Here is a 21,807-nt window from a genome sequence, read left to right as displayed (position 1 = left end):
ATTTGATTAAGGTACTGTATAGTTATATTACAGAATATTGTCATTCAGAAATGGATTTAAAATGAATGTATGTTAAATTATAGCCAAATTGGAAGGAAACTCCCCCTTTTTGTCCTTTCTTTGTGTTTTATCTTGTTCTTGTGTAAAAATTGAAAACAATGTTATTTTTAGAAAACACAACAAAGCTGAAACAAAACTTAAGTATTAAATGGCATTTTAAATAATGCAGAAATTACATAAGGATAATACATAGAGAAACGATGATACATACTATACCCAGTATAGTCCACTGTCCCTTTCCCATTATTAAAGCATCTTCCTGAACCATTTTGTTATAATAACGTCCTATTGCCTTTGTTAAGAATGCCCTAATGAATATCTCAGTTTTACACACTTTGTGGGATGCCAGTAGAGGAGGAGCCTTCCTGACCTTGTCAGGCATAAAGTGGAAGCCAAAGCAGAGAATACACATATATGGGCAGTTGTTGATTTTGCCCAGGTGCATGGTGGCACCTGTTCAGATGAGTGAACCTACTGTGGAGGAGCACAGAGGGAGAGGTGGTCCCACAAATATGAGGGTACAAGGCCATGGAGTGCTTTGTATGTGATAAGTCAATACCTTGAACTGAACACAGTAACTGATAGACAGTTGACAGAGTGACTGTAGAATGGGGCTAATATACATGCTCCACCTAGCTCCTGATAACACTGCTCTTGCATTCTGTACCAACTGGAGTCTCTGAATTGACTTTGAGGGGAGACCTATGTAGAGTGCACTACAATAGTCAAGTCTTGATGTTACCATGACATGAATCCAGACCGCCAGATCAGCTGTGTTAAGGAGGCCATCTTCTAGGCTAAACTAAGTTAGTAGAAAGCATTTTTGAGGCTGCATTAGCTTTCTCCTCCAGTAGTATGTCTGAGCTCCAGCACAGCCTCTAAGCTCTTGACCAAGTCAGTAAGCATCAGCTGGACCCCACTGAAGCTGGGGAATACAATGTCCTTCAAGATTTCTGCCTTCCCACCTAGTATTATCTCTGTGCTATCAGGATTCAGTCTCAGTTTAGATCACATTATGCTGAATTCCACATATCAGTTTTGTTAAAATTATTTTGCTACTGAAAGTAATGAATTGTTTAATAACCATCAGCATGCAGTAGGAAGAAGCCTTCAAAACTGGTGGCTCAAAAGCCCTATGTATATATGCTATTCATTAGGGCTAGAAACCCAGACTATCACAATTTTGATTAATTTTACATGAGTTGTTGTAATAGCATGATACATAGAAATACATATACAGTTAACAGGACATTTATTAACTGCTTTTCTTTTACAGCTCTTGGCTTATTATGAAAATAGCCAATACTCTTAGCATGCTAAAAAAAGTAGTCCTCTCAGAAGTGAACTACAGCTTCTCATTTTTTCACTCATACTCTTGCAGGTTCAGGGCGGGTAACAGTAATTTTAACATAAGCAGTGGGAGAAATATTCACTTTTTTCTGAGTACTGTGAAAGGAGAAAATGTTGCCATCTATATTTCTAATGTAAAAGAAACAAAAGAGCAGCAGTGAAGAGCAGGTTTAGCATCAGACTGGATTGAGTTCACTCACCTGGAGTAGCTGTTAACCTGCTGTGACCTCGTTACATTTATATTATTAAGTTCTGGTACATTCAAACTGATGGGTTGATGCTTACTATGACAGTAAGACTGATGTGCCTTGTTTGATATCACCCCATTACTGCAACTACTTTCAAAACCTAGAACAAAGAGGTTCAGAGGTTTTTTTAACTGAGTTGAATTGGAGCTCCTGCAAATAGAGAATTCATGAAAACACATCTTTCCCACTTTTCCCTTCCTCCATCAGTCTCTTATATAGTCGCTGCTGAGGGTTAGGTGAACAATATGCCATTCAACACAAAAAGCTGCAGGGGGAGAGGTTGGATAAAGGCACAAGGAGAGGTTTCTTCAGCCTCCTGTGCCACATGGGCATGCTGTTCTCAAACCTGATGGGAGTGTCTGCTGAGGGATGGGGAAGTGGAGAAAATTGCATTCTCAGGATCCCTTATGAACAATCAAAGCTGGGAGCTTTCACAGCTTCCTTTCTCTCCAAAATATGACTATGATGATGCCCATTATCTGCTCTACAGGAGCCTGAAATGCTGCTGTTCTACAAAAGACCAGCCATTAGCCATGCTGGAAGCAGAGTTTCTGACTGAGAAAGGAATCCTAACTTTGCTTGCTTCTCAAACAAACCAAGGACAGCAGTGGTTAAGGGAAGGTGAGATCTCCCCTTACTTTCTACAAAGTTTGCAAGATGGCAGGGAGAGGGGAAATTGAAACATGTAAGTCAGTAAGATCAGAACTGAGCATTTGTTCCTCCCTTTGGGTCTTAGCATACAGTCCCATGTGCATCACGTCAGCAGAACCATCACAGCTCATTAGCTGCTTAAAGTTTGTATTGGCAAGCTGTAGGGGCATGTATATCTCTGTAAATTATATTTTGTAAGCTGTTCTTAGTGCCCAATGTGTGAAAAGTGGAATTAAAATGTACTAAATAAGTTTTAAGAGCATTCCAACAAAAATCAACTTAATGAATGACAATGTGTTCACAGACAACAAGAACATACATTTAGCTTTCATATACATTCCTGGATTAATCAGGGCTACATCATGAAAACTGTTCACAGGGCTATACCTACTGCTGGTAACAATAGTGCAGAGTTGGTTGTTGTTACTACCCAGGCTAGGTAATTATTGCCAAGGAAAAGGAGATAATACTATCCAATTTTGCAGAACACCAACCAACACACAGCTATTTAATATGCTAACAATGGAGTAGGGAAAAAATTATAAAATCTCAAAAGGTGTCATACTGATGTTTTTCATTTCTGCCTCCTTCAACTTACCAGAACAATGTGTGCTACTTCCTTTGCCTGTTGCTAAACTGTGAATGTTCATTCCATGGCTTGGGCTCATACTGGGACTACTGAATGATCGAGGACTAACAGGATAACTATCTTGAGATTTTGGGCTGTGCCCTCCTAGACATCGTACTTCACTGTCTGTACCGTTGACCATTTCTATGAACTGGCGCACCCTAAAACACATAAGAAGAGAATTAGCTTATGAAGCAGAAATAATTTTAAACTTCAGCAATGAGAAGCTGCAATGTTATTTATGATTTACGTTCTCTGTGTTTGTTGGTAATGCTATCATATTGCAATGGTATTTGACACTGGTGGTCATAGGCTTGCAGGGGACATGGCAAAGATGCATGAAGAGATAGAAAGCTTCATAGAGACCAGGACTATACTGTTACCACCTCCTTCTAAAGCTTTTCTACAGAAGCATCAGGATTTGAAGCTTTTTAAAAAAAATAACATTCTCAATGTTAAGATACACAGCTAGTATCTTGCTTGATACAGTTCACTGCACAAGTACAACAATGCAAAATTCCTAGACAATCAAATTATTTGTTACTACAGTAACTTGAAAAGTCATGACAACATACATACACTCTACACTCCCCTGATTAGATAGCTATTTATTAACAGGCACATACTTCACTCAAAACTCACTTCAAAGCAAATAAAAGATTAGGATTTCTTTCTAATAAACTTGGATACAGCTGTTGTGTTGTTTCAATGGCTTCTCCCATTCTTCCAGCTAAAACCAGCTTCTGGATTCCTGTAGACAAAAGTAAAGAACATCAGCTTGAAAATTGTATATCCTACCACATTTAAGTACATCTGCATCCCACCAAATTCAAAGACAGGCTTAAGTATGTGATTAATTATTTTCAATTGAATCAACAGGACTTAAAAGTTAGAAGATTTTAGGGGCATAATTGGGTAGAAAGCAAATCCAAATGGATAGTATTTTCCTGCTTTGTGGCTTATGTTTTTTTCCAGCATCGTATTAGCTACGTATTAGATTTCTGATAGTTTTCAAATTTCTGAAATCTATACCTTATTGTATTATTTGAATGTCCCAGCCATTGATTGTGCATCCCTTTGGGGTGGGGGAGGGTTCTCCCCACCATTGCACTTGGTTAATTTATTTCATTATTGTTTTGTATATTGATTTTAGTATTGTTTTTTTGTTTTTATCGATTTTAAACTGTTCACTGCCCAGAGCCCCTGGGATAGGCGGTATATAAATTGAAATATAAATATAAAATAAATATTTATACTGCATAATCCACCTTGAGTCTTAGAGAGAAAGGTGGACTATAAAAATTGTTCATCATCTCTCCATATTCTATATGTACTGTTTTGCCTGTCAGAGTAAGCCAATAAAACTTTAATCTAAGGCAAAGACTATCTAAATAGTATGGCTCTATGCTTCTGGTAAAGCTTCAGTCCATTTGGTAGACTAAATGTAACTTCTGTTTATGAATAATGTCCAATGCTGATAAATGAGGTTAAAATTAAAGTCCACATTATTTATTTTAAATTTAAATGCCACACTGCTCTAGAAACCATAAACAAGTGCCTGGAAGCCGTTTTGAGATGGATGAGAGCTAACAACCTGAAACTTAACCCTGACAAAACGAGGAAGGAGTCTGACCCAAGAATGGGGCTATCTGTTCAGGATGGGGTAGCACTCCCCCCAGCAGTAGCCTGGGAGTGTTGCTGGCCTGGGACCTCCTGTTGGATAAACAGGTGGAAGCAGCAGCCGGGACGACTTTTGCCAGCTACAGCTGGACAAGAAGGATCTAGCCACTGTGGCACATGCCCTGGTAATATGAAGATTAGATTACTGTGATGTGGTGGATGTAGGCCTGCCTTGAAGACCCTCCATAAGCCACAGTTAGTATGAAATGCTTCAGCCAGAACACTAACTGGAGTCAGTTGTACAGATCATATTACTTCAGCCTTGTCCAATCTACTCTGCCTAGCTCCCAATTTGCTTCAAGGCCTATTCAAGGTGCCAATATTGGCACCAGCACACCTGAAAGACTGCCTCCTTCCATATGAACCTACCAAACCACTCTGGTCATCTTCAGAAGCCCTGCCTCGTGTGCCTCTGCCATCTGAGGCTAGAAAGCAGGGGGACAACCTGAAAATGGGCCTTTTCTGTTGTGGTACCAAAACTTTGGAACTCCCTCCCTAGGAAGATTCTTCTGTCTCCCTCTGTTTTCTGCCAGCAGATGAAAACTGTTTTGTTTCAACTTCCTTCACTAACTTTTATTGGCCCTTCTCCCCATCTTGTGTATTTTTAGGTATTTATATTTTGTGTTTTTATTTTATTTATTTTATATTTTTGTATTTTAAATTATTTTGAATGTCTGAAATGTTTTAATGTTCACCACCTTGGGGACTGTGAATTGGGTAAAAAGGCAGCATGGAAATGTTTTCAATAAATATAAATAAATATCTTGAGTTTATTTTAGTTCTAATATACTGTTACAAAGAGTAAGGAGAAAGAAAATATTAATGATTGCATGTCCTAACTTAGTAGCTCTGTTTCCCAAGTTGTATGTTATTCATCCAACAATGTCACAATTAGGCACCTATGTTAGTTTATATGCAAATTTTAAATAACGTCCTAAGTTTTTTAAAAGGCAGCTTAATAAATCTGTCAACCATTGATACCCCTGCTACAACTAAAAGGCATTTTTTTCTGCATCATCTTTTCAGGTTGCTTTACTGCAGAAGGCCTAATATAATGAAGTTTTATGAAAAAATAAGCAACTGATAAGAGAAAACTACTTGATGGAATTTTATAGGTCATACGAGTCACATTTTAAAATTTGAAATTCCCCTTGTATATTCTCTGGAACTCAGCATTGTGCAGGCTTACTTTGCCTATTTTTAATGGAAGCTAGTTCTTCTAGAACTGTCTGATCAGTAGATCTAGCAAAGGCCTCTGCTGTGGCACAGTACCCATGATGTACCAAGTAAGATGAAACCATCCTGTGGAAAGATTTAAAAACACACAAATTAAAATACAACACTGAAGCATAATTTCAAAGGCTTTAAAATCATCTAATAAGACGTGTTTCCTTTGCAGAACAGGTAATTTATTATATGCTTAATATAGGACTGGATCCCAACAAAATCTTCCACTAAGGGAAGGTACTTCCTTCAAAGGAACTGCCTCCCCTACCCATTATAGCCCACTGACATCTCTGGAGCAATGGATGGGACACACTCAGGAATGAAAGGAAGGTGAATTGGAGGTCTGCTACAAACAACAGGAATTGGTGAAAATTGCCCCACCTGTAGTATTCGCAGAAAGTTTAGCTGGGCTCCAGCTCATAAGTTACACATGCATTTTAAGCTGAATGAACAGCTCCCACACAAAGTATTACAGTTTGGATCAAATGGTCCCCTTACACTAAACAAGGAATCTTCCTTCAAGTGAAGAAACCCTCCAATGTAAAGGAACCAAGAGATACAACACTGCTAGCTGATCCTTATATTTTTTTCAAGGTAAACGGATTATTAAAAAAAATCAAGCAAGTATCTACATGTAACTTTGTTTCACATTAACAGGAGCTTAGTTACAAAACATGGATCACAAAAGGTCTACAGTAACAACCCAGAGACCACTGATATGATTCCAGTATCCACAAGGAAAAGGGTGAAAAATTATGCAATATGACTGCCAAAATCAAAACTTGAATGAAACGTGCAATAAATCATAAGAAGCAGTGTGACCCCTTACATGTAGCAATGTTTTTATTTTATCTTGGTTTTAACTGTAAATGTTTTATATCTATTATCGTAAGCTACCTTGAACACAAGGAAAAATGGGATTTAAATGTTTTAATAAATAAATGTGTAACAAATCCAGCACCCCAGAGCAGAGTTAGGCAAGAAGAGAAGAAGGACTTGTACTTCATCATTCTCAATTTGCCCAAAGCTGCATTTGAGGACCAGTACAAATTCATAATCTCAGTAAGTGGAGTCTTTGGTTGCAAAGCAACAGCAGACAAGTAGAAGAATTGACAATTTGTTAAATTAGATTATGTCTTAAAATACAGAGAGTCATTCTACTTTCTGTCATTCAAACTGAACCAGATGAGGAAAGCCTGACATTCTATCTATACAATATGAAGAGAAAACCATTGCTTTAACCTTTCTAACCACAGCCATACGCACACTGTTTTCAGAACTGGAACAAGAAAGATAAAAATCTCTCTTTGAAAAAACGTGCATTGAAATCTTGACATTTCAACGGTGATGTGTTCACTCTAACAAAAGTGGTATTAACAAGAGGGCTCTTGCTGCATATAATGTGCATATCACTCTAATGTTACACGTGCATATGTTTTTAGACTCGCAATTTAAAGATATACCCGTATCTTTCAATCATTACATGGGAAACAACCCTAAAAAAAAATCTATAAATATACTTTCAACAGTTAATCCAAGCTGGTAGCTACTGAAAATAACTGCCATACAGATACTGTAAATCAAAAGCATCTGATAAGTACTTTACTGCCTATATTTGGGACAAAAGCTACTCTACCTACAAGAAACCATTGTTTCCATACCAAAATAGTCAACAAAACAAAAAATAACTACCAATTATATACGATAAGAGTCTATAAATTCCTCATATGGACAGAACCTTGTGGATTTATATGTAAAATTCATCAAGTACGTTGGCACTCCCCAGATACTAACAGTAAATTTTAATAGGAGCCATAAACTGACTTTGATTGGCACAAACATGTATATATTGGATGAATTATATGACTTCTTTAGCTATATTGGATCCTACAACTTTATTCTCTTGTCCTCCTTTAAGGGAGAAAGACTTCTTCCAACAGAGAAAGACCTTTTCTGATGAAGAAAAGCATTTCCTTGTTGAAGGAAGTCTCTCTCTTGGAAGAAGCCTTGGCGAAAGCAAGTCATATGATCCAACCCATGGTATGTAAATGTAGGTAGACAAATTTTGAAAACTGTTGTCTCTTTAATTTGAATAGGGATTTGAACAACGATTCATTCATTCTTTTCAAATCCTTACTTTTGGATCATTGTCTGCCATTCTCCTTCCCGATCTCCTATAGGAAATCTGTCAATCTGAGCCTGAATTTTGGTTCTCCATTCTCGCATATAGTCTTCAATATCAAACACAAATGGATGCTGCCCAAAATTTGCATCCACCACTTCTCCTGGAGTTTGAAGTCCTACTGTTGGGTACAGGTTTGGCTGCAAGAAATTGCTGTAATTAATACTTTCTCATTTTTAATCTTTTTTCTCAAATCTGCATTCAAGCATCAATTATTTAAAGTGAAAAGCAAAGTTTCTGCAAGCTCCACCAGTTTTGAAAAATTAGATATGAGCATTAATATGAAAACAATCAGGTTCTAGAATTATTAGGTTATATATGAAACAATGAATACAAGGTGGCTGGTTATCATTGCACTAAATCTCACAGAGGCACACTCTGTAGTAGATTAAATTAGAACTTTTGGTATGTTTTCAGTAAGTTTGTGTAGGGGTAAAACATTCAACTTAGATATGCAGTCTTGGATTCAAGCACTAGCAATCTATTTTAAATACTCCTCAGGTAGCAGACTACAAAAGACCACTGTAGTAGGCTTTGGAAATGCATTGCCAGTGAGAACTGGGCCCCCCACACAACAAAGTTAAAATGCTCATTTATTGTAATTCTTGGGGTTTTAACAATTTGCCAAGAGTGGTTTTGAAAATGTCTTTTATGGCTTAGTTTAAAAAAAAAGCCAGTGAGAACTGGGTTAGACAGACTTAAGGTTTAACAGTATGGTAGCTTCATATATTTGTTCAAAGACCTAGCATCCTAAAGGACTTGGAGGAATTCTGATTTTGGCCACCACTCTGTTGACAAATACACAAAAAATCTGTTCTAGAGCAACACTTGCGGTTATCAGTAACATAGGGAGGGGTTATAGCTAAGTGGCAAACAACTTGTTTTGCATGCAGGAGGTACCAGGTAGTATGTAGGGTGAAAGACTTCTACCTGACACTCTGTAGAGCTGCTGCCAGTCAAAGTAGGCAATACTAATATTGACAAACTAGTGGTCAGACTCAGCCATAAGGCAGCTTCATGTGTTTAATGCCTCTTCAGTTTTCTTAAGGGGTATAGACAGGAATATAAAATGTTGCAAAACAAACCACCAAAATAATCTCAGAATGATACTTGTGAGTTCTTTGGATATATAATCTAAATACTGGAGCATCAACAGCTATAAATGCAAACATGTATGGTAGTACCAAATGGAAGAAAAAAAATATTAATCACTTTTTCCTAGCTCTCTTGTCAAAATCAGAAGACTTCGTAAGCCTCCATGAGCATGCTATACAGAGCATGCTATATGGAGAAATTATACAAATAAAAATGGAAAAGATTCAGAAAAATACACCCATTATTAAGGTATTATTTGCTATTTTAAAAGAAAATGGAAGCAGGTAAACTGAAAGAAATGTTAAATCTGCAGAAAAGGTTAGATTTTAGAGAGTAATGTTATTTTTTTTCTATATAAATTATCTTACCGGCAAATCCGTGAAAGCAATACCTGCAATTAAGAGGCATGAATTAAAATCTGTGCTCTCATATCACACTTACAGTCAATACAAACCATATTTTAGTTACCTGGCAATCAAAAAGGAGTAATTCATCTACCAATAAGATTTATTGTTTAAATATTTCATTTTATGGTTTAGATATTTCATGTTACTTAAACGTTATACAGGTTGGGTAATCAGAAACCACTTCCAACATTATTACAGGCATGCAGGGAGCAGAAACCAAAAAAGCAAAGAATGAGAAGACAGTAGTAATGGTGATCTGAAGGGAAAAGGGAGCAAAAGCAGTGAATGGGAGGCAACAAAAGGCGGGAAACTGAGGGGGGCAGCAGGGGATCGTTCCCTTCTTGCATTCTCCAATGCACAAACTCATTTAAAACTGAAAAACACAAGTATGCCCTTTGTATCTGAAGCTATATGTGCATTAATTACCCTTGCACTTTGGCATCAGAACCAACATAAAAAGTCACTCTATACTTATCTTTGGTATATACATGTTCTCGAATTGTTGATTAATACAGTTTTCCTTAGGATGAAGACTAAAATGTAACGAACTTAGAAAGTACAATGCACTAACTGAAGTTGTACTCTAAACCAGGCAAACGAAAAGAAAGAAAACTGCCTGGAATGCAGTTTATTTCAATTTTTTTTAAAAAGTAATCCTTGATTCAGAATACTGTTACCTAACTTGCAATGCCAAATAATTCAACCAACCAGAAACTAGATTTCAATGCCTGCTTGAGTTAGCCAAGGTAACAGCATACATATTCATATTTTATTTTAAAATAATCAGTTTGTGTCACTTCAGAATAACTAAAACAGAGGTCCCCAACATGGTGCCTGCTGAAATATTTCCTGGTACTCGTCAAGTGCTTTTAGAAAGTGGGCTGGGCCAGGTAAGCTTCTGTCCAGCAAAGCGTCTGATTGGCCACTGGAGAATTTATTGGCTGTGTGGATTTTTTAAAATGCTGCTTTGGCAGCAGCTACCACCACAGCACACGGATCTTTACCACGTGACTGATGATAAGCTATAGAAGCCATTGTATGGCTGCCTTTACCTCCTACGCCAGCCATTTTCTGGCTGTGCCCACTATGCTGTGTCAGAATTCCTAAGGTACCGGAAGGCTCAAAAAGGCTGAGGACCCCTGAAATAAAGTGACAATATATTTAAGTAATTAGTAGTATATAAATTTAGTTTTCCACATCCAAGGGAAAATAAAATAGAGATCCTAGACAGACACCTGTCCAAAACTACTTTTGCTTTGGGAATTACCAATCTTGTAGAAAAAATGTTTCAAATTACTGGGCTAAAAATAATTCTAGAATAACTTGCTAAGCTAAGCTCTAAAAAAGAAAGGAAAATCAAATTCATTATTACGTGAAAAATTTTGCATACTGATTTCGTTCAATTTGATTCTCAGTCCCCCCAAAAGTTATTGGCTGAATTCTCAGTGCAAACTGAGTGCCTTCCTAGATATTCTGTAAAGTACTTGTTGCACTTCTGATCTCTTTTCAATTAGGAACTAAGTTCTGACCATAATGGCATTAACCCACCCCCCTGCCCCAAAGTAGAAATGTTATTGCACTTTTATTAGATATTCACAATTCAACTATTACTGATTTTTTTGTACCCAAACTGTGTCCATTCTTGGTGTAGAAGCAGGTATTGTTGATAAGGTTTACACAGCAACCAATGACATCGCCAGTAGTAAATGTTGGGCCATAGGGTTGTCCAGTTCCAGACGAACAAAATGAGTGTCCATCATCTCCATGATAACCATATGAATGTTTATCCCAACCTAAAAACAAACATTAGACATTACATGGAACTTTACCATATCATTACAAAATGCTAAGAAACAAATAGAATAGGCTGAATCCTACAAACTGGCAGCATGAACTTTCCTCAGCAGCAACCTGTTAGAACTAAAAAGGCATCGGCCAGTGGGAGGAGGACACCAAAGACAAAAAAAACCCACACTAAGCAAGGAGAAGAAGAGGTGCTACAGTGAAGAAGCGCAGGAAGAATCAGACAGTATCACTCCTGTTTCTTCAGCTAGTGGGCTTTTTGAGGCTGCAACAGGCTCCACTGGTGGAAGACAGGTGATTTATCCTGATTCTCTAATGTTATTGCAGCTTCTCATACATTTGTGTTCTTTTTTGCCCATGCAGTTCCCTCTGGAAGTGCCTGTGCAGGGTGTTCAAAGTGAGAGAATTGCTGTGAGAAGGAAAAGTGCCACTGTTCATAGGAACCTGAACATGGAAAAGTTGCTTGCCTTAGTCTAGATATGTAAAATTCCCAGAGATTATGATGCTATAATAGCTTTCAATTTTTCAGCTCACCTTCTTCCTTATTAAAAACAATGGGATTTTTTTTTCTGCTGAAGGAAGAGGAAGGAAGGGAGGTATTTCCCCTTCCTTCTCCACTGCAGCCTACCAAAGTCCCAACCCACACGGCTATTACTCCATACCAAGTCCTGTGATCATAGGAATCAACTCTCCTGGGACTGGAAAGTGCTGCTTGCAGGAGGGAAGCAGGGAAGACATGCAACCATCAGTACCTTCCACTAATGCCTCACTGGATCCAAGCCATTTTCAAGCCGCATTTATCCATAATTTGTTTGACTAAGAAGTCTATTGTTTACCATGTTAAAGTTTAATTTAATATCAAAAAATGCTGTCATCTTATTTTAAGACTCTTTCTGTCCAAACATGACATTTTTCTTTACTACAACATTTGTATTTTCTATTTTATTCTTTCCTACTTCTCACAGAGCAAAAGCTAAGATACATGTGCTAAGATAGGCCATGGAGCAGCAGTTTGCAACTCTGGCAATATTAGGTATATTTGCAATTTTGCCTGCAAAATATTTTTAACTTTCATAAATAGTAAATTTTATATGCTAAGTTATTTAAAATATGTTTATAAACCTCCACAAAATAACAGAAGCAGCTCTGTAGCTTTTAAGAAACAAATGCCACTAGCTTTAAAAAACAAATGTCACAACTGTATAACTAGCCTTCAAGCCCTTGCTTCTGTCAGAAAAAGGTTGGGGGAGGGGACATGGCCTTTCCAAGCCTGTCTTGGCCTTTGAGGGAGGACTCATCAGGTCAGAACTGGCAGCAACAACTAGGAAATTGGCTACCAAATAACCTCTGTGACCCACCCAAGCCCAGATACTTGTTACTGTTCAACAGTAACCTCCTCATAAAAGCCAGTGTGGTATAGCAGTTACTATTTCAGACTAGGATCTGGAAGACTCAGCACTTTCCCACTCTGCCACGGAAGCTCACTAGGTAACCTTGGGCCAGTCACACACTCTCAACCTAATCTGAGAGAATGAATAATCAGATACAGTGGAAGAGAGAAGAATTATGTAAACTGCTTTGGGTCTCTCCTGAGGAGAAAGGCATGGTATAAATTAAACAAATAATCAATACGGCTAAAGAAGGGGGGCAGGAAAAAGGTGTTGCTTGGTGGATAGGAAGCAAGCAAGGAAGGAAATGTAAGGATATGGGAGCTGCCAGGAGGATGGAAATATAACGTGGGAAGGGAAATGGAGGGGAAGTGAAGTGCCCCCTGCAAGTCCCTGCAAGTACCAACTGTGCAACTGGGCTTGGCAGCCAGCACCACACAGTTTTTGACAGGAGAAGCTGCCAGGGATGTCAAGAAACTGACCTCTCTTAGTCCATTCCTTGGCTTTTCAAAACTTTGCTTCAGGCTTTTTGGACTGGTTAGGCCACAGAAAGGAAATCTCTTGAAATTAATTGAGCTCTGAACGATGAGTTAGCAATTCTCAGAGAGATAAGAGGAACACAGCTGTGGATGAGATCATGGGATCAGAGGGCTTCAAGGCCACAGACCAAGATGGGAGGCTCTCTACTGCATTCCAACTAATTAGCACAAGGAACATGAGTTTGGGTAAGTTGCTCTGATTGTGAGCACGCTCCAGCTGCAGAGATACATGGCCACATGTCCTAGTAACACCCCTGATTTGTCAAATAGGATCAGGCCATGTTATGGGCAGCCTAACATAAAGCAAAGGTCTTGATTCTATTCAGTGCACTATTTGCTACTTTGTGGAGACTAGCAGCTTACATGCCATCTTGAGCTCTGAACCTGATAACCAGCTTTGGTGCCAATGCTAAACCTTTGTTCCTTTGGAGTTTTGCTGGACTTTGTGGTTTGACCTGACAAGGTACAAGTTGTGTTAGGGAAACAAAAGCCAGTACAGTATTTAGGGTAGACATTGAGTTTTATTGTTTTCTTTCCTGTCTTGCACATTTCCACATTTATAGTATTTTGCACAATTCTTAATAAACCTCTGTGGTGATATTTGGGTTTTAGAGTTTCAATCTAAATCCAGTATCTTGGCCTAATTTGGCTACAGATGCCAAGTAATTGTTTTTGAGGACTTCAGTCAGCAGACATCCTGCTTTGCAGGGCTGATTTCTTGCTTAACACCTAGTACGGATGGAGTCTTTGTTCCTCGGTTTCTAAGCTGAGGGTTAGACAAGAGGGACTGGTGGTAGATCCTAATACCCTGGAAGGTGAGGCTTTTGACCCCCACCAGCCTTCTTGTGGATACAAGGGGGCATGACAAGGGGGAAGGAAGGACGGAAAACTGAAGCAGGGGGCAGATAAAGGTAGGTTAGCTGCTGCATGGGAAGGAGAGAATAAAGCAAGAAAAGGACAGAGGCTACAGGGAATGTCAGGAAAGTGTAATGAGATGTCCTCTGCCAAGTCTTTGTGGGTCCCCCTACTTGTTACCTTTTAAAATGTATTTCATAAACCAAAATCATTCAACCACTTTGGATTTTCAAAGATACATTCCTCTGGTTCATTGAGTTGTACATAATTCTACTAATGGCATCTTAACTTATAACAGTTAGAATCTCTCTGCAAGTCTTTATTTTTACTATATACTTTTATTTTCTAATATCTGTAAGTAAAGGCAAAATTTCTTCACAGCAACTACTCCAACTCCAGAGTAGCTCTTGACACAGTGAGAGGAGCCATCGTATGATCAGGAGATGGGAAACTATTGCTTTTGTTCAATATTGGAATGCTGGGAAGGATATGATTATCATTTTCATTAAATATCAGGAGTAGGGCTGTGCGCCTTGGGTTTTGCTTCGGGTAAAGTTACCCGAAGCAACCCGATTTGGAATGCTTTGGAATACCGAAGCAAAGCTTTCCGAAGCATTCAGAAATGCTTCGGAAAGCTTCCAGGCTTGTTTAAAGGGTCCTGCTGCTGCTTGCAAGCAGCGGCGGGGCCCTTTAAACATTAACCTCCCACCTCCCCCGCCACCTACCTTGCAGTGGCTCCAGGCAAGCTCCTCTGCCGCCTCCGTACTGCCGTCCAAGCCTGCGGGGTGGTGGGGAAGGCTGGAGCCACCACCTCCGGCCCTTCCTGCCCCTCAAATGGCCATGGCGTGCCAGCGCCGCAGCAGCCATTTAAGGGGCAGGAAGGGCCGGAGGAGGCAGCTCCGGCCTTCCCCACCACCCCGCAGGCTCGGGCCGCAGCACAGCAGTAGAGGAGCCAGCTGGCTCCAGGCCACGCAGCCTTGTGCTGCTGCTGCCACCGCCACCCAGCTGATAACCCAGGTAAGTGGGTGGGGGTTGGAGGGATCTCCTCAGGGTTGGGGGGGATGGAGGGGTTGGCCCAGGGAGGGTGGGTGGTGGTGGTGGGGAGTTCCCCCCCTCACTTCAGTATGCTCCGAATCTTCACAGAGCATACCGAAGCGATTCCCGAACTCTGAATCCGAAGCGGCTTGCCGCTTCAGATTTGGGGGTATTCCGAATCGGTTTCCCGCTTCAGGTAAATCCGAAGCAGGAATACCACATCTACCCACCCGTGAACAGCCCTAATCAGGAATACTGTTATTCTGGATGGTCACATCAAGAATTTTTTGTTTTAATAAATTGGAAAAATACTCTCAAGTTAATGAAAACTATAATTCTGAACTTATAAAAGGAAATTAAAATGGTAATTTTTGAACGCTGAATTATCCTTTAAAGTTTAAAGGCCTGGTATGCTGCAAGTCAGCTGGGGTTACTCTACATAATGGACAGTGGACTTGGCCTCCAGAATCCAGGTCTACAGGTGCTTATATTTAGAGCACTACCACCATCCAAGTTGGTAACTGGCCCTTTAAACTTTAAAGGGTCATTATTTTCAGTGAAGTACACCTGTCCTCTGGAGTTTTGAAGCTAGGTTTTCCTATTGAAAATAATAGCTCCTTAAAGTTTAAATGGCCCATGTGCTATGGGTCAGCTGTGAACAGCAAAATGCTTCCCAATGCAATTCCAGATATTTCCAGAATGTATTGAGAGAAAAACATCAGAATCAGGAAATATCGGGAGTGTCTTTCACAGTTTCGGATATTGCTGATCTGGTCCAGGAAACACTGGATATAGCATCACGTCAATAATATCTAATGCACATCCTTAAGTCCAAGTACACACTTCTCTTCAGATCCCAGCCTATATATTTTACATTACAATCAACAGAGCTCTGTCATTTTGAAAAAAATCTTTTCAAAATGAAGTGGTTAATGTACTATGGAAACAAGCAATCTTTTAAAATCGAAAGTAGTATTTTCATCATACCTGGTAGTCTGTTCATATTCACGCCTTGAGCAGACAGCCCAATTCCCATATAACTGTAATAGTGGGGAAAAAAAGACAATTTATCTTGTGTTTTGTTAAGTTACCACTTCAGTCAAAGCAGCTCTACTAGAAAATGTTCAAGTTTCTACTAAACTCGAGACTTACAATCCATTTCTTGCACGGCACAAATATATTTTATGTTCATTTGGCAACAAAGAACAGTAAACCATTATGGTGGCAAAAGCATAAGCAGAAGCAGTACTTTGACTTACCAATTATCCCCAGCTGAACAATAATTTGTATTACTGTTTTACTTGCAGAATCATATATGCACAGGCTCAATTCAGATATGATGCAAAATCATGGTGTAAACAAACAGCGGTTGGTATGACTGACCAAATCCACTAACTACAGTTAGATAGAGTTCATCAAACCAGGATCTGAAGCTGATTGTCCACAGTTAACATTAGCTATCATTTCACCCAATGTCTAAATGGAAACATTCTGGCCTAACTCTGGCTCATTTTCGGGGAACACACTTCCAGGCAACATCAAAAAGGAAATGAAACCAGTATTTGTTGAGACAAACCAGAAGTTGAATGGCTGTCCATAAACAGAGTCCCAGTTATGGAAACTAACCAAAATTAAAAGAAACCACAATTTTGTGTTATGTCTGAACTAATACCTCCAACCAAGGTATACAGAGTAGATAAAAATAGTTCAATTAAAAATCTGTTATGATTTAAAGTTTTAACAAGAACTGCATTATAGTAACAGCAGGAACAACTGCCTTCCAGAATTTTGCAGAAAAAACCTATCATTCTGTAATGGAAAGGACATGTAGGCTACATGGTGAAAGTTCTTTATACAACCTAGATGTAGAATGTAAAACCTAATAGTCTAACCTGGGGTAAGGTAGCTTCATAAGAGGTGTTCTCACACCTCTTCTTTACTTTCCCTCCAAAATGCTGTGAATTGAAAACTCAGCTTGTGCGATTTGAATAGATGTATGCAAATGAAACCAATTTGAATTAATCTGCATATCATTTTGACTGTACATGTTAGTCTGAAATGGAGAGGGCCTGTTATACAGGCAGAAGAATTGGAGGTGGGTTTGAATGGTTCAGTGTGATGAAGCAGGGCAAAGTTCATGTTAAACATTTTGTTTCATACAGATGTTCTACGTTTTCAATGTTTCTCATCTGCAGTTCTGAAAATCTTCCATTCACTAACCAATTTACTCAAACACAGATATGAACAGTACCCACCAAATGAGGTGAGGAAACAAATCGACAGGGCCAGACTAGTACCCAGAAACAGCCTGCTCCAGGACAAACCTAAAGGAACTAACAACAGAACACCACTGGTTGTCACCTATAGTTCCCAGCTCAAACCCATTCAATGTATCATCAGTGACCTACAGCCCATCCTAGAAAACAACGCCTCTCTCTCACAAGCCCTGGGTAGAAGACCTCTCCTAGCCTACAGACAGCCCCCCCCCCCAACCTTAAACGACTTCTCACTAACAACCATGAATCAGCTAGCAGAATCACCAACACAGGTACCAGACCCTGCAATAGACCCACGTGTCAACTCTGCCCTCATTATCTACCCAGAAAATACGAAATGGCGTCAACTACACTATCTCTGGTTCTTACAGCTGTTCATCCTCCAATGTCATATATGCCCTCATGTGCCAACAATGTCCATCTGCTCTGGACATTGGACAAACCAGCCAACCTCTGCGCAAAAGAATAAATGGACACAAATCTGACATTAAAAATGGCAACATCCAGAAACCAGTGGGAGAACACTTCAATCTACCAGGACATTTGTTCAAAAACAAAATCCAATGGGAAGCTGCTGAATTGGAATTCGTATGTAAATGTGACTCAGTCAGACTTGGATTGAATAGAGACTATGAATGGTTATCTCATGATCAGAAGTAACTGATTTCATTAACAGAAGCAAACTGATCTCATTATCAGAAACAATCTGATTTGCATCTACTTCCCCCTTCCCATACCACCTATATATATCTTGCCGGTTTCTTCTTACCCTCCATGCATCTGACGAAGAGACCTGTGATTCTTGAAAGCTTATGCTACAGTAAAGCTGGTTAGTCTTAAAGGTGCTAATGGACTCTTTTCTACTATACAGATATGAACAAGTAGCCGTGTTTAACAAAAAGCCGTATTTTGTATCTTTTATGGATGGACTTATTTTTAAATATGGAAGTTTAAATCTGCCTCTTGAACTTTTCTTAATTCTTGTTGTACACAGCTGTTTCATAGTTCTACACAACAAGCAGCATTATGACATGACCTTGGCTATCAGTTTGAGACTTTCGCACCCAATCCAACCCTATTCTTTCAATCCACTGTTAATGACCCATATTCTGGGACACTCACAGATATGTAACCCACAGCAGGCTTACACTGAAATAAATGTTTAGGATTTCACTGTAAGAGCTCCAAAATAAGGAACACTGACAGACCACACATATTACATGTTAAAATGTTAACAGTATTTTATTAGAATATATTTTCTTTGGTATGTATTAAAGTTGCTTTTAGCAGTTCAAATAATTTGTAAGCATCCTCTTTAGAGACCTGAAGACAGATAATAAAAAAGTAAACTTTCCAACAAAATTAAGCAATGCACCAGTTATGGTGCATCTCTTATACATGTAGAAGGACCAGCTTTCCAAAGTACAAAACAGATAGTAAGCCTTTGAGCAATGAATTCTTCAGTAAATTCAAAAGGAAGCCTATTGCAAAGTTTCAAAAAGTTCATTAGTGGAACTATTTAGTTTAAACAACTGGCTTTTTTAAAAAAATCTAATTTTAATCAATATTTAATCCACCCTAAAATTAAAGAGTTGCAAGCAGGTATATAGATCATGTCCTTACCCATGTGTTACATTACAAACTTAAAGAAAGGACCACCGCCATATCGTGGTTTTACTGTAAATGTACCAAATATCTGCCTGAGAGTTCTCATTATGTTTCCTTTCTAATACACTTAACCCCCTAACACTTAAAAAATTTCACGTTCCATCTGATTCCCTCTCCCATGTACTGAAATCCATAGATACTGAAACTTTCTTATATTCTATGCACTGGATGCAAACAACACAATTGCTTTAATAGGCAAGATGTACTGACAGTAGGGATGCGCACTAAAAAGATAGGTATTTTTCAGATTCAGGTATCAGGAAGGCCATAAATATTGGCAATCCCCTATATTCAGGTTTAGAATTTTGGTCTAGATTTTTTCCAAGATTCTGAAATTAATTTGGTCCATTATTTCCTGGAAAGGGGGGGGTGGAATGGAGAGGCTATTTTTCAAGTAAATTACTCCAAAATTGCAGCTGCAGCCTGTCCATTAAAGACCCCCCAAGTTTCAAATATATTGGGTCAAGAGATCCAGTCCTACAGGCCTTGAAACAAGGTGCCTCTAGTTATTCCCCATTGTTTCCTATGGAAGGAGGGGAATTCAATGCTTCCTCCATGGCAAAGAAGCCTTAGCCAAACTCACAAGAGCACCCACTGACCAAAAACCTCTCAATGGCAGCAGGCAACAGAAGAAAGGCACAGACCAGAGAAGCTAAAAGCATGCACTCCAAAAGAATCTCACCCTGAAGCCACAGCCAAAAGGCCAGCTTTTCTGTGTGCTATAAGAGAATCATCGTGATTGGACCATTGAGCTCCCCCTACTGTGCAATGCCACTTGCCTGTGAGAATCATCTCCCTCCTCCCCGCCCCTTTTTTACCTGGGAAACCTGTGAAAGCAAGAAAAACAAGCTGCTGCAATCTTTAAAAAGCCAGCCCTGGTTATTCCTGATATATCCAAATATTTCCAGGAGTAATCAAGATCAGAATACTGATATATCCAAGAATCTTAGATACTGATCAGGATTCCGAAATACACCTGGGGAATACCAATAAGGTATTTTTCAGCTATATTTTCAAACTACAATACTAGCACGCACATCCCTAACTGGTAGTACTTCTTTTTCCTACATTAAAACTAAGTTTTAGCATGACAACTTACATTAGCAAAGTATTTTTAAAACTATTGGTTTAATCATTTATGTGAAGAATGTCAAGCACAATATTGTATTTTTGGTTTCAGTGTTATTTATCAATTACTGTGGTTCTCAGACCAGTATATATTTAAAAAATGAGGATTTCTGGCCCCAGTTGTCCAAAGGCTCAACACACCAATGTATATCACTTTATACTTACTCAAACCAACCCCATTTGTCATGATGATGCTTGCTCATCCAAAATTTAATCCCTTTAGAAGTTTACTAACAATGGGATAGTTTTCTAATTCTTACACAAACTGTGCCTTCTCCAGCCTACCAAGCCCTCTCTCAAAACTGCTCTTGAGGCTTGCAAGGACATTCAGGACACCACAGCATGCAGTATGGAGGCAGCTTTTGCTCCATGCATGCAGCACCTCTGCTTGTGCAGAAGTGCAAAGATTTCTGCAGTTTCCCTTCTTTTTGCATCTCCCTGTGCAACATGCCATGGTGTTTGCAAGCATTTCCCCCAACCTTCAGGGAGGGGCACTGGGGTCTGTAATGGGAAGGGCAAGATGGCAAAGATCAATATGAAACAGGTTAGATCCATTCCATGTGATTTTAAAAGGTTTTCTGGAGCAAAATAATTCCACAAAACTTAGCAGCCCACAAAAAGTTCTACTAGCCTAAATGCAGCTTGTTATATAGCATTATACAAACCCACCTGATAGTCTGCTATTTCAAAACTTATTAACGTAACCTGTCTCTGCATAGTGATGCTGATCTTCCTTGGGGGTCTCCCATCCAATTACTAATCAAGACAGACCCTGATTAGCTTCTGAGATCTGACAAGACTGGGATAGCCTGGGCTATCCAGGTCAAACTTCTATATAAGTCACTTATTTCCAATGGCACAATGAGGCTGGGAGGTAGCAAACAACTCAAAATTATCTAGTGAATCCCAGGCTAGGCAAAGTGCTTCTAAGACAAAACTCTGCAACATTACTGTGTTGTCTTCTAGTGCTTTACTTACTTAGACTATATTCAACATAAATTATAACAGTATTATTAATTTATATAATACTTTGCCACCCTTATTCATCCTCATAACCACTTTTGAGGCAGGTCCACATTTTACAGAAAATTAAGGATATGGACTTTATCCTAGACAGACACCCAATAGATTTCTCTCGAATTTCAAGTTAACAGGCTGAACTATGTATTACAATTTCCGCTTCATATCGTTAGGTACTGGTAGAAAGCTTTCAGTGTATTGATTTTTAATGCAACAGTTTTGTAGACTGGAACATGTCAAACTTGAACATGTCAAACTTGAATTACAGCAGCTTGTATGATCTGGAAGTGTTGCAATGCATTGAAGCACTGAGATACAACTTTTGACTTTGCCTGATTTACCACAGAGAAAGAAAACTTTATTGGACACATGGTCACTTTTTTCCCATGTGCTATGCCTGCTTATAAAGATTTGTACGTGTGTGTTCACTCCCACTGAACATGTGCAACTCACAAATGAATGGCTCATAGAATGATTGACCTCATTATTCACTTAGCAAATAATTTACTGTAGAAAAGTGTCTTTGCAAGGCAATCATTTTAAAACATAATAATCTGATAGCCCTAC

The 21,807-nt window shown here is 39.0% G+C and overlaps 1 protein-coding gene across 1 annotated transcript in view; it reads right to left on the bottom strand.

Annotated features, from left to right (window-relative positions):
- Positions 1-21,807, bottom strand: part of RANBP9 (RAN binding protein 9) — a 40,758-nt gene that overhangs the window by 5,085 nt on the left and 13,866 nt on the right. The window contains exons 3-10 of the mRNA XM_054985027.1: positions 16,136-16,188; positions 11,154-11,321; positions 9,490-9,512; positions 7,982-8,166; positions 5,807-5,919; positions 3,580-3,688; positions 2,908-3,098; positions 1,611-1,758 (exon numbers count right to left, since the gene is read on the bottom strand). Of these exons, the coding sequence (XP_054841002.1) occupies positions 1,611-1,758; positions 2,908-3,098; positions 3,580-3,688; positions 5,807-5,919; positions 7,982-8,166; positions 9,490-9,512; positions 11,154-11,321; positions 16,136-16,188 (990 nt within the window). The remainder of the gene's footprint in view (positions 1-1,610; positions 1,759-2,907; positions 3,099-3,579; positions 3,689-5,806; positions 5,920-7,981; positions 8,167-9,489; positions 9,513-11,153; positions 11,322-16,135; positions 16,189-21,807) is intronic.

Source organism: Eublepharis macularius, chromosome 7, assembly GCF_028583425.1.
Source record: "Eublepharis macularius isolate TG4126 chromosome 7, MPM_Emac_v1.0, whole genome shotgun sequence".
NCBI classification, from domain to species: domain Eukaryota; kingdom Metazoa; phylum Chordata; class Lepidosauria; order Squamata; family Eublepharidae; genus Eublepharis; species Eublepharis macularius.
Note: the sequence above shows the minus strand (reverse complement) of the source record. Positions and strands in the feature narration are given on the sequence as shown.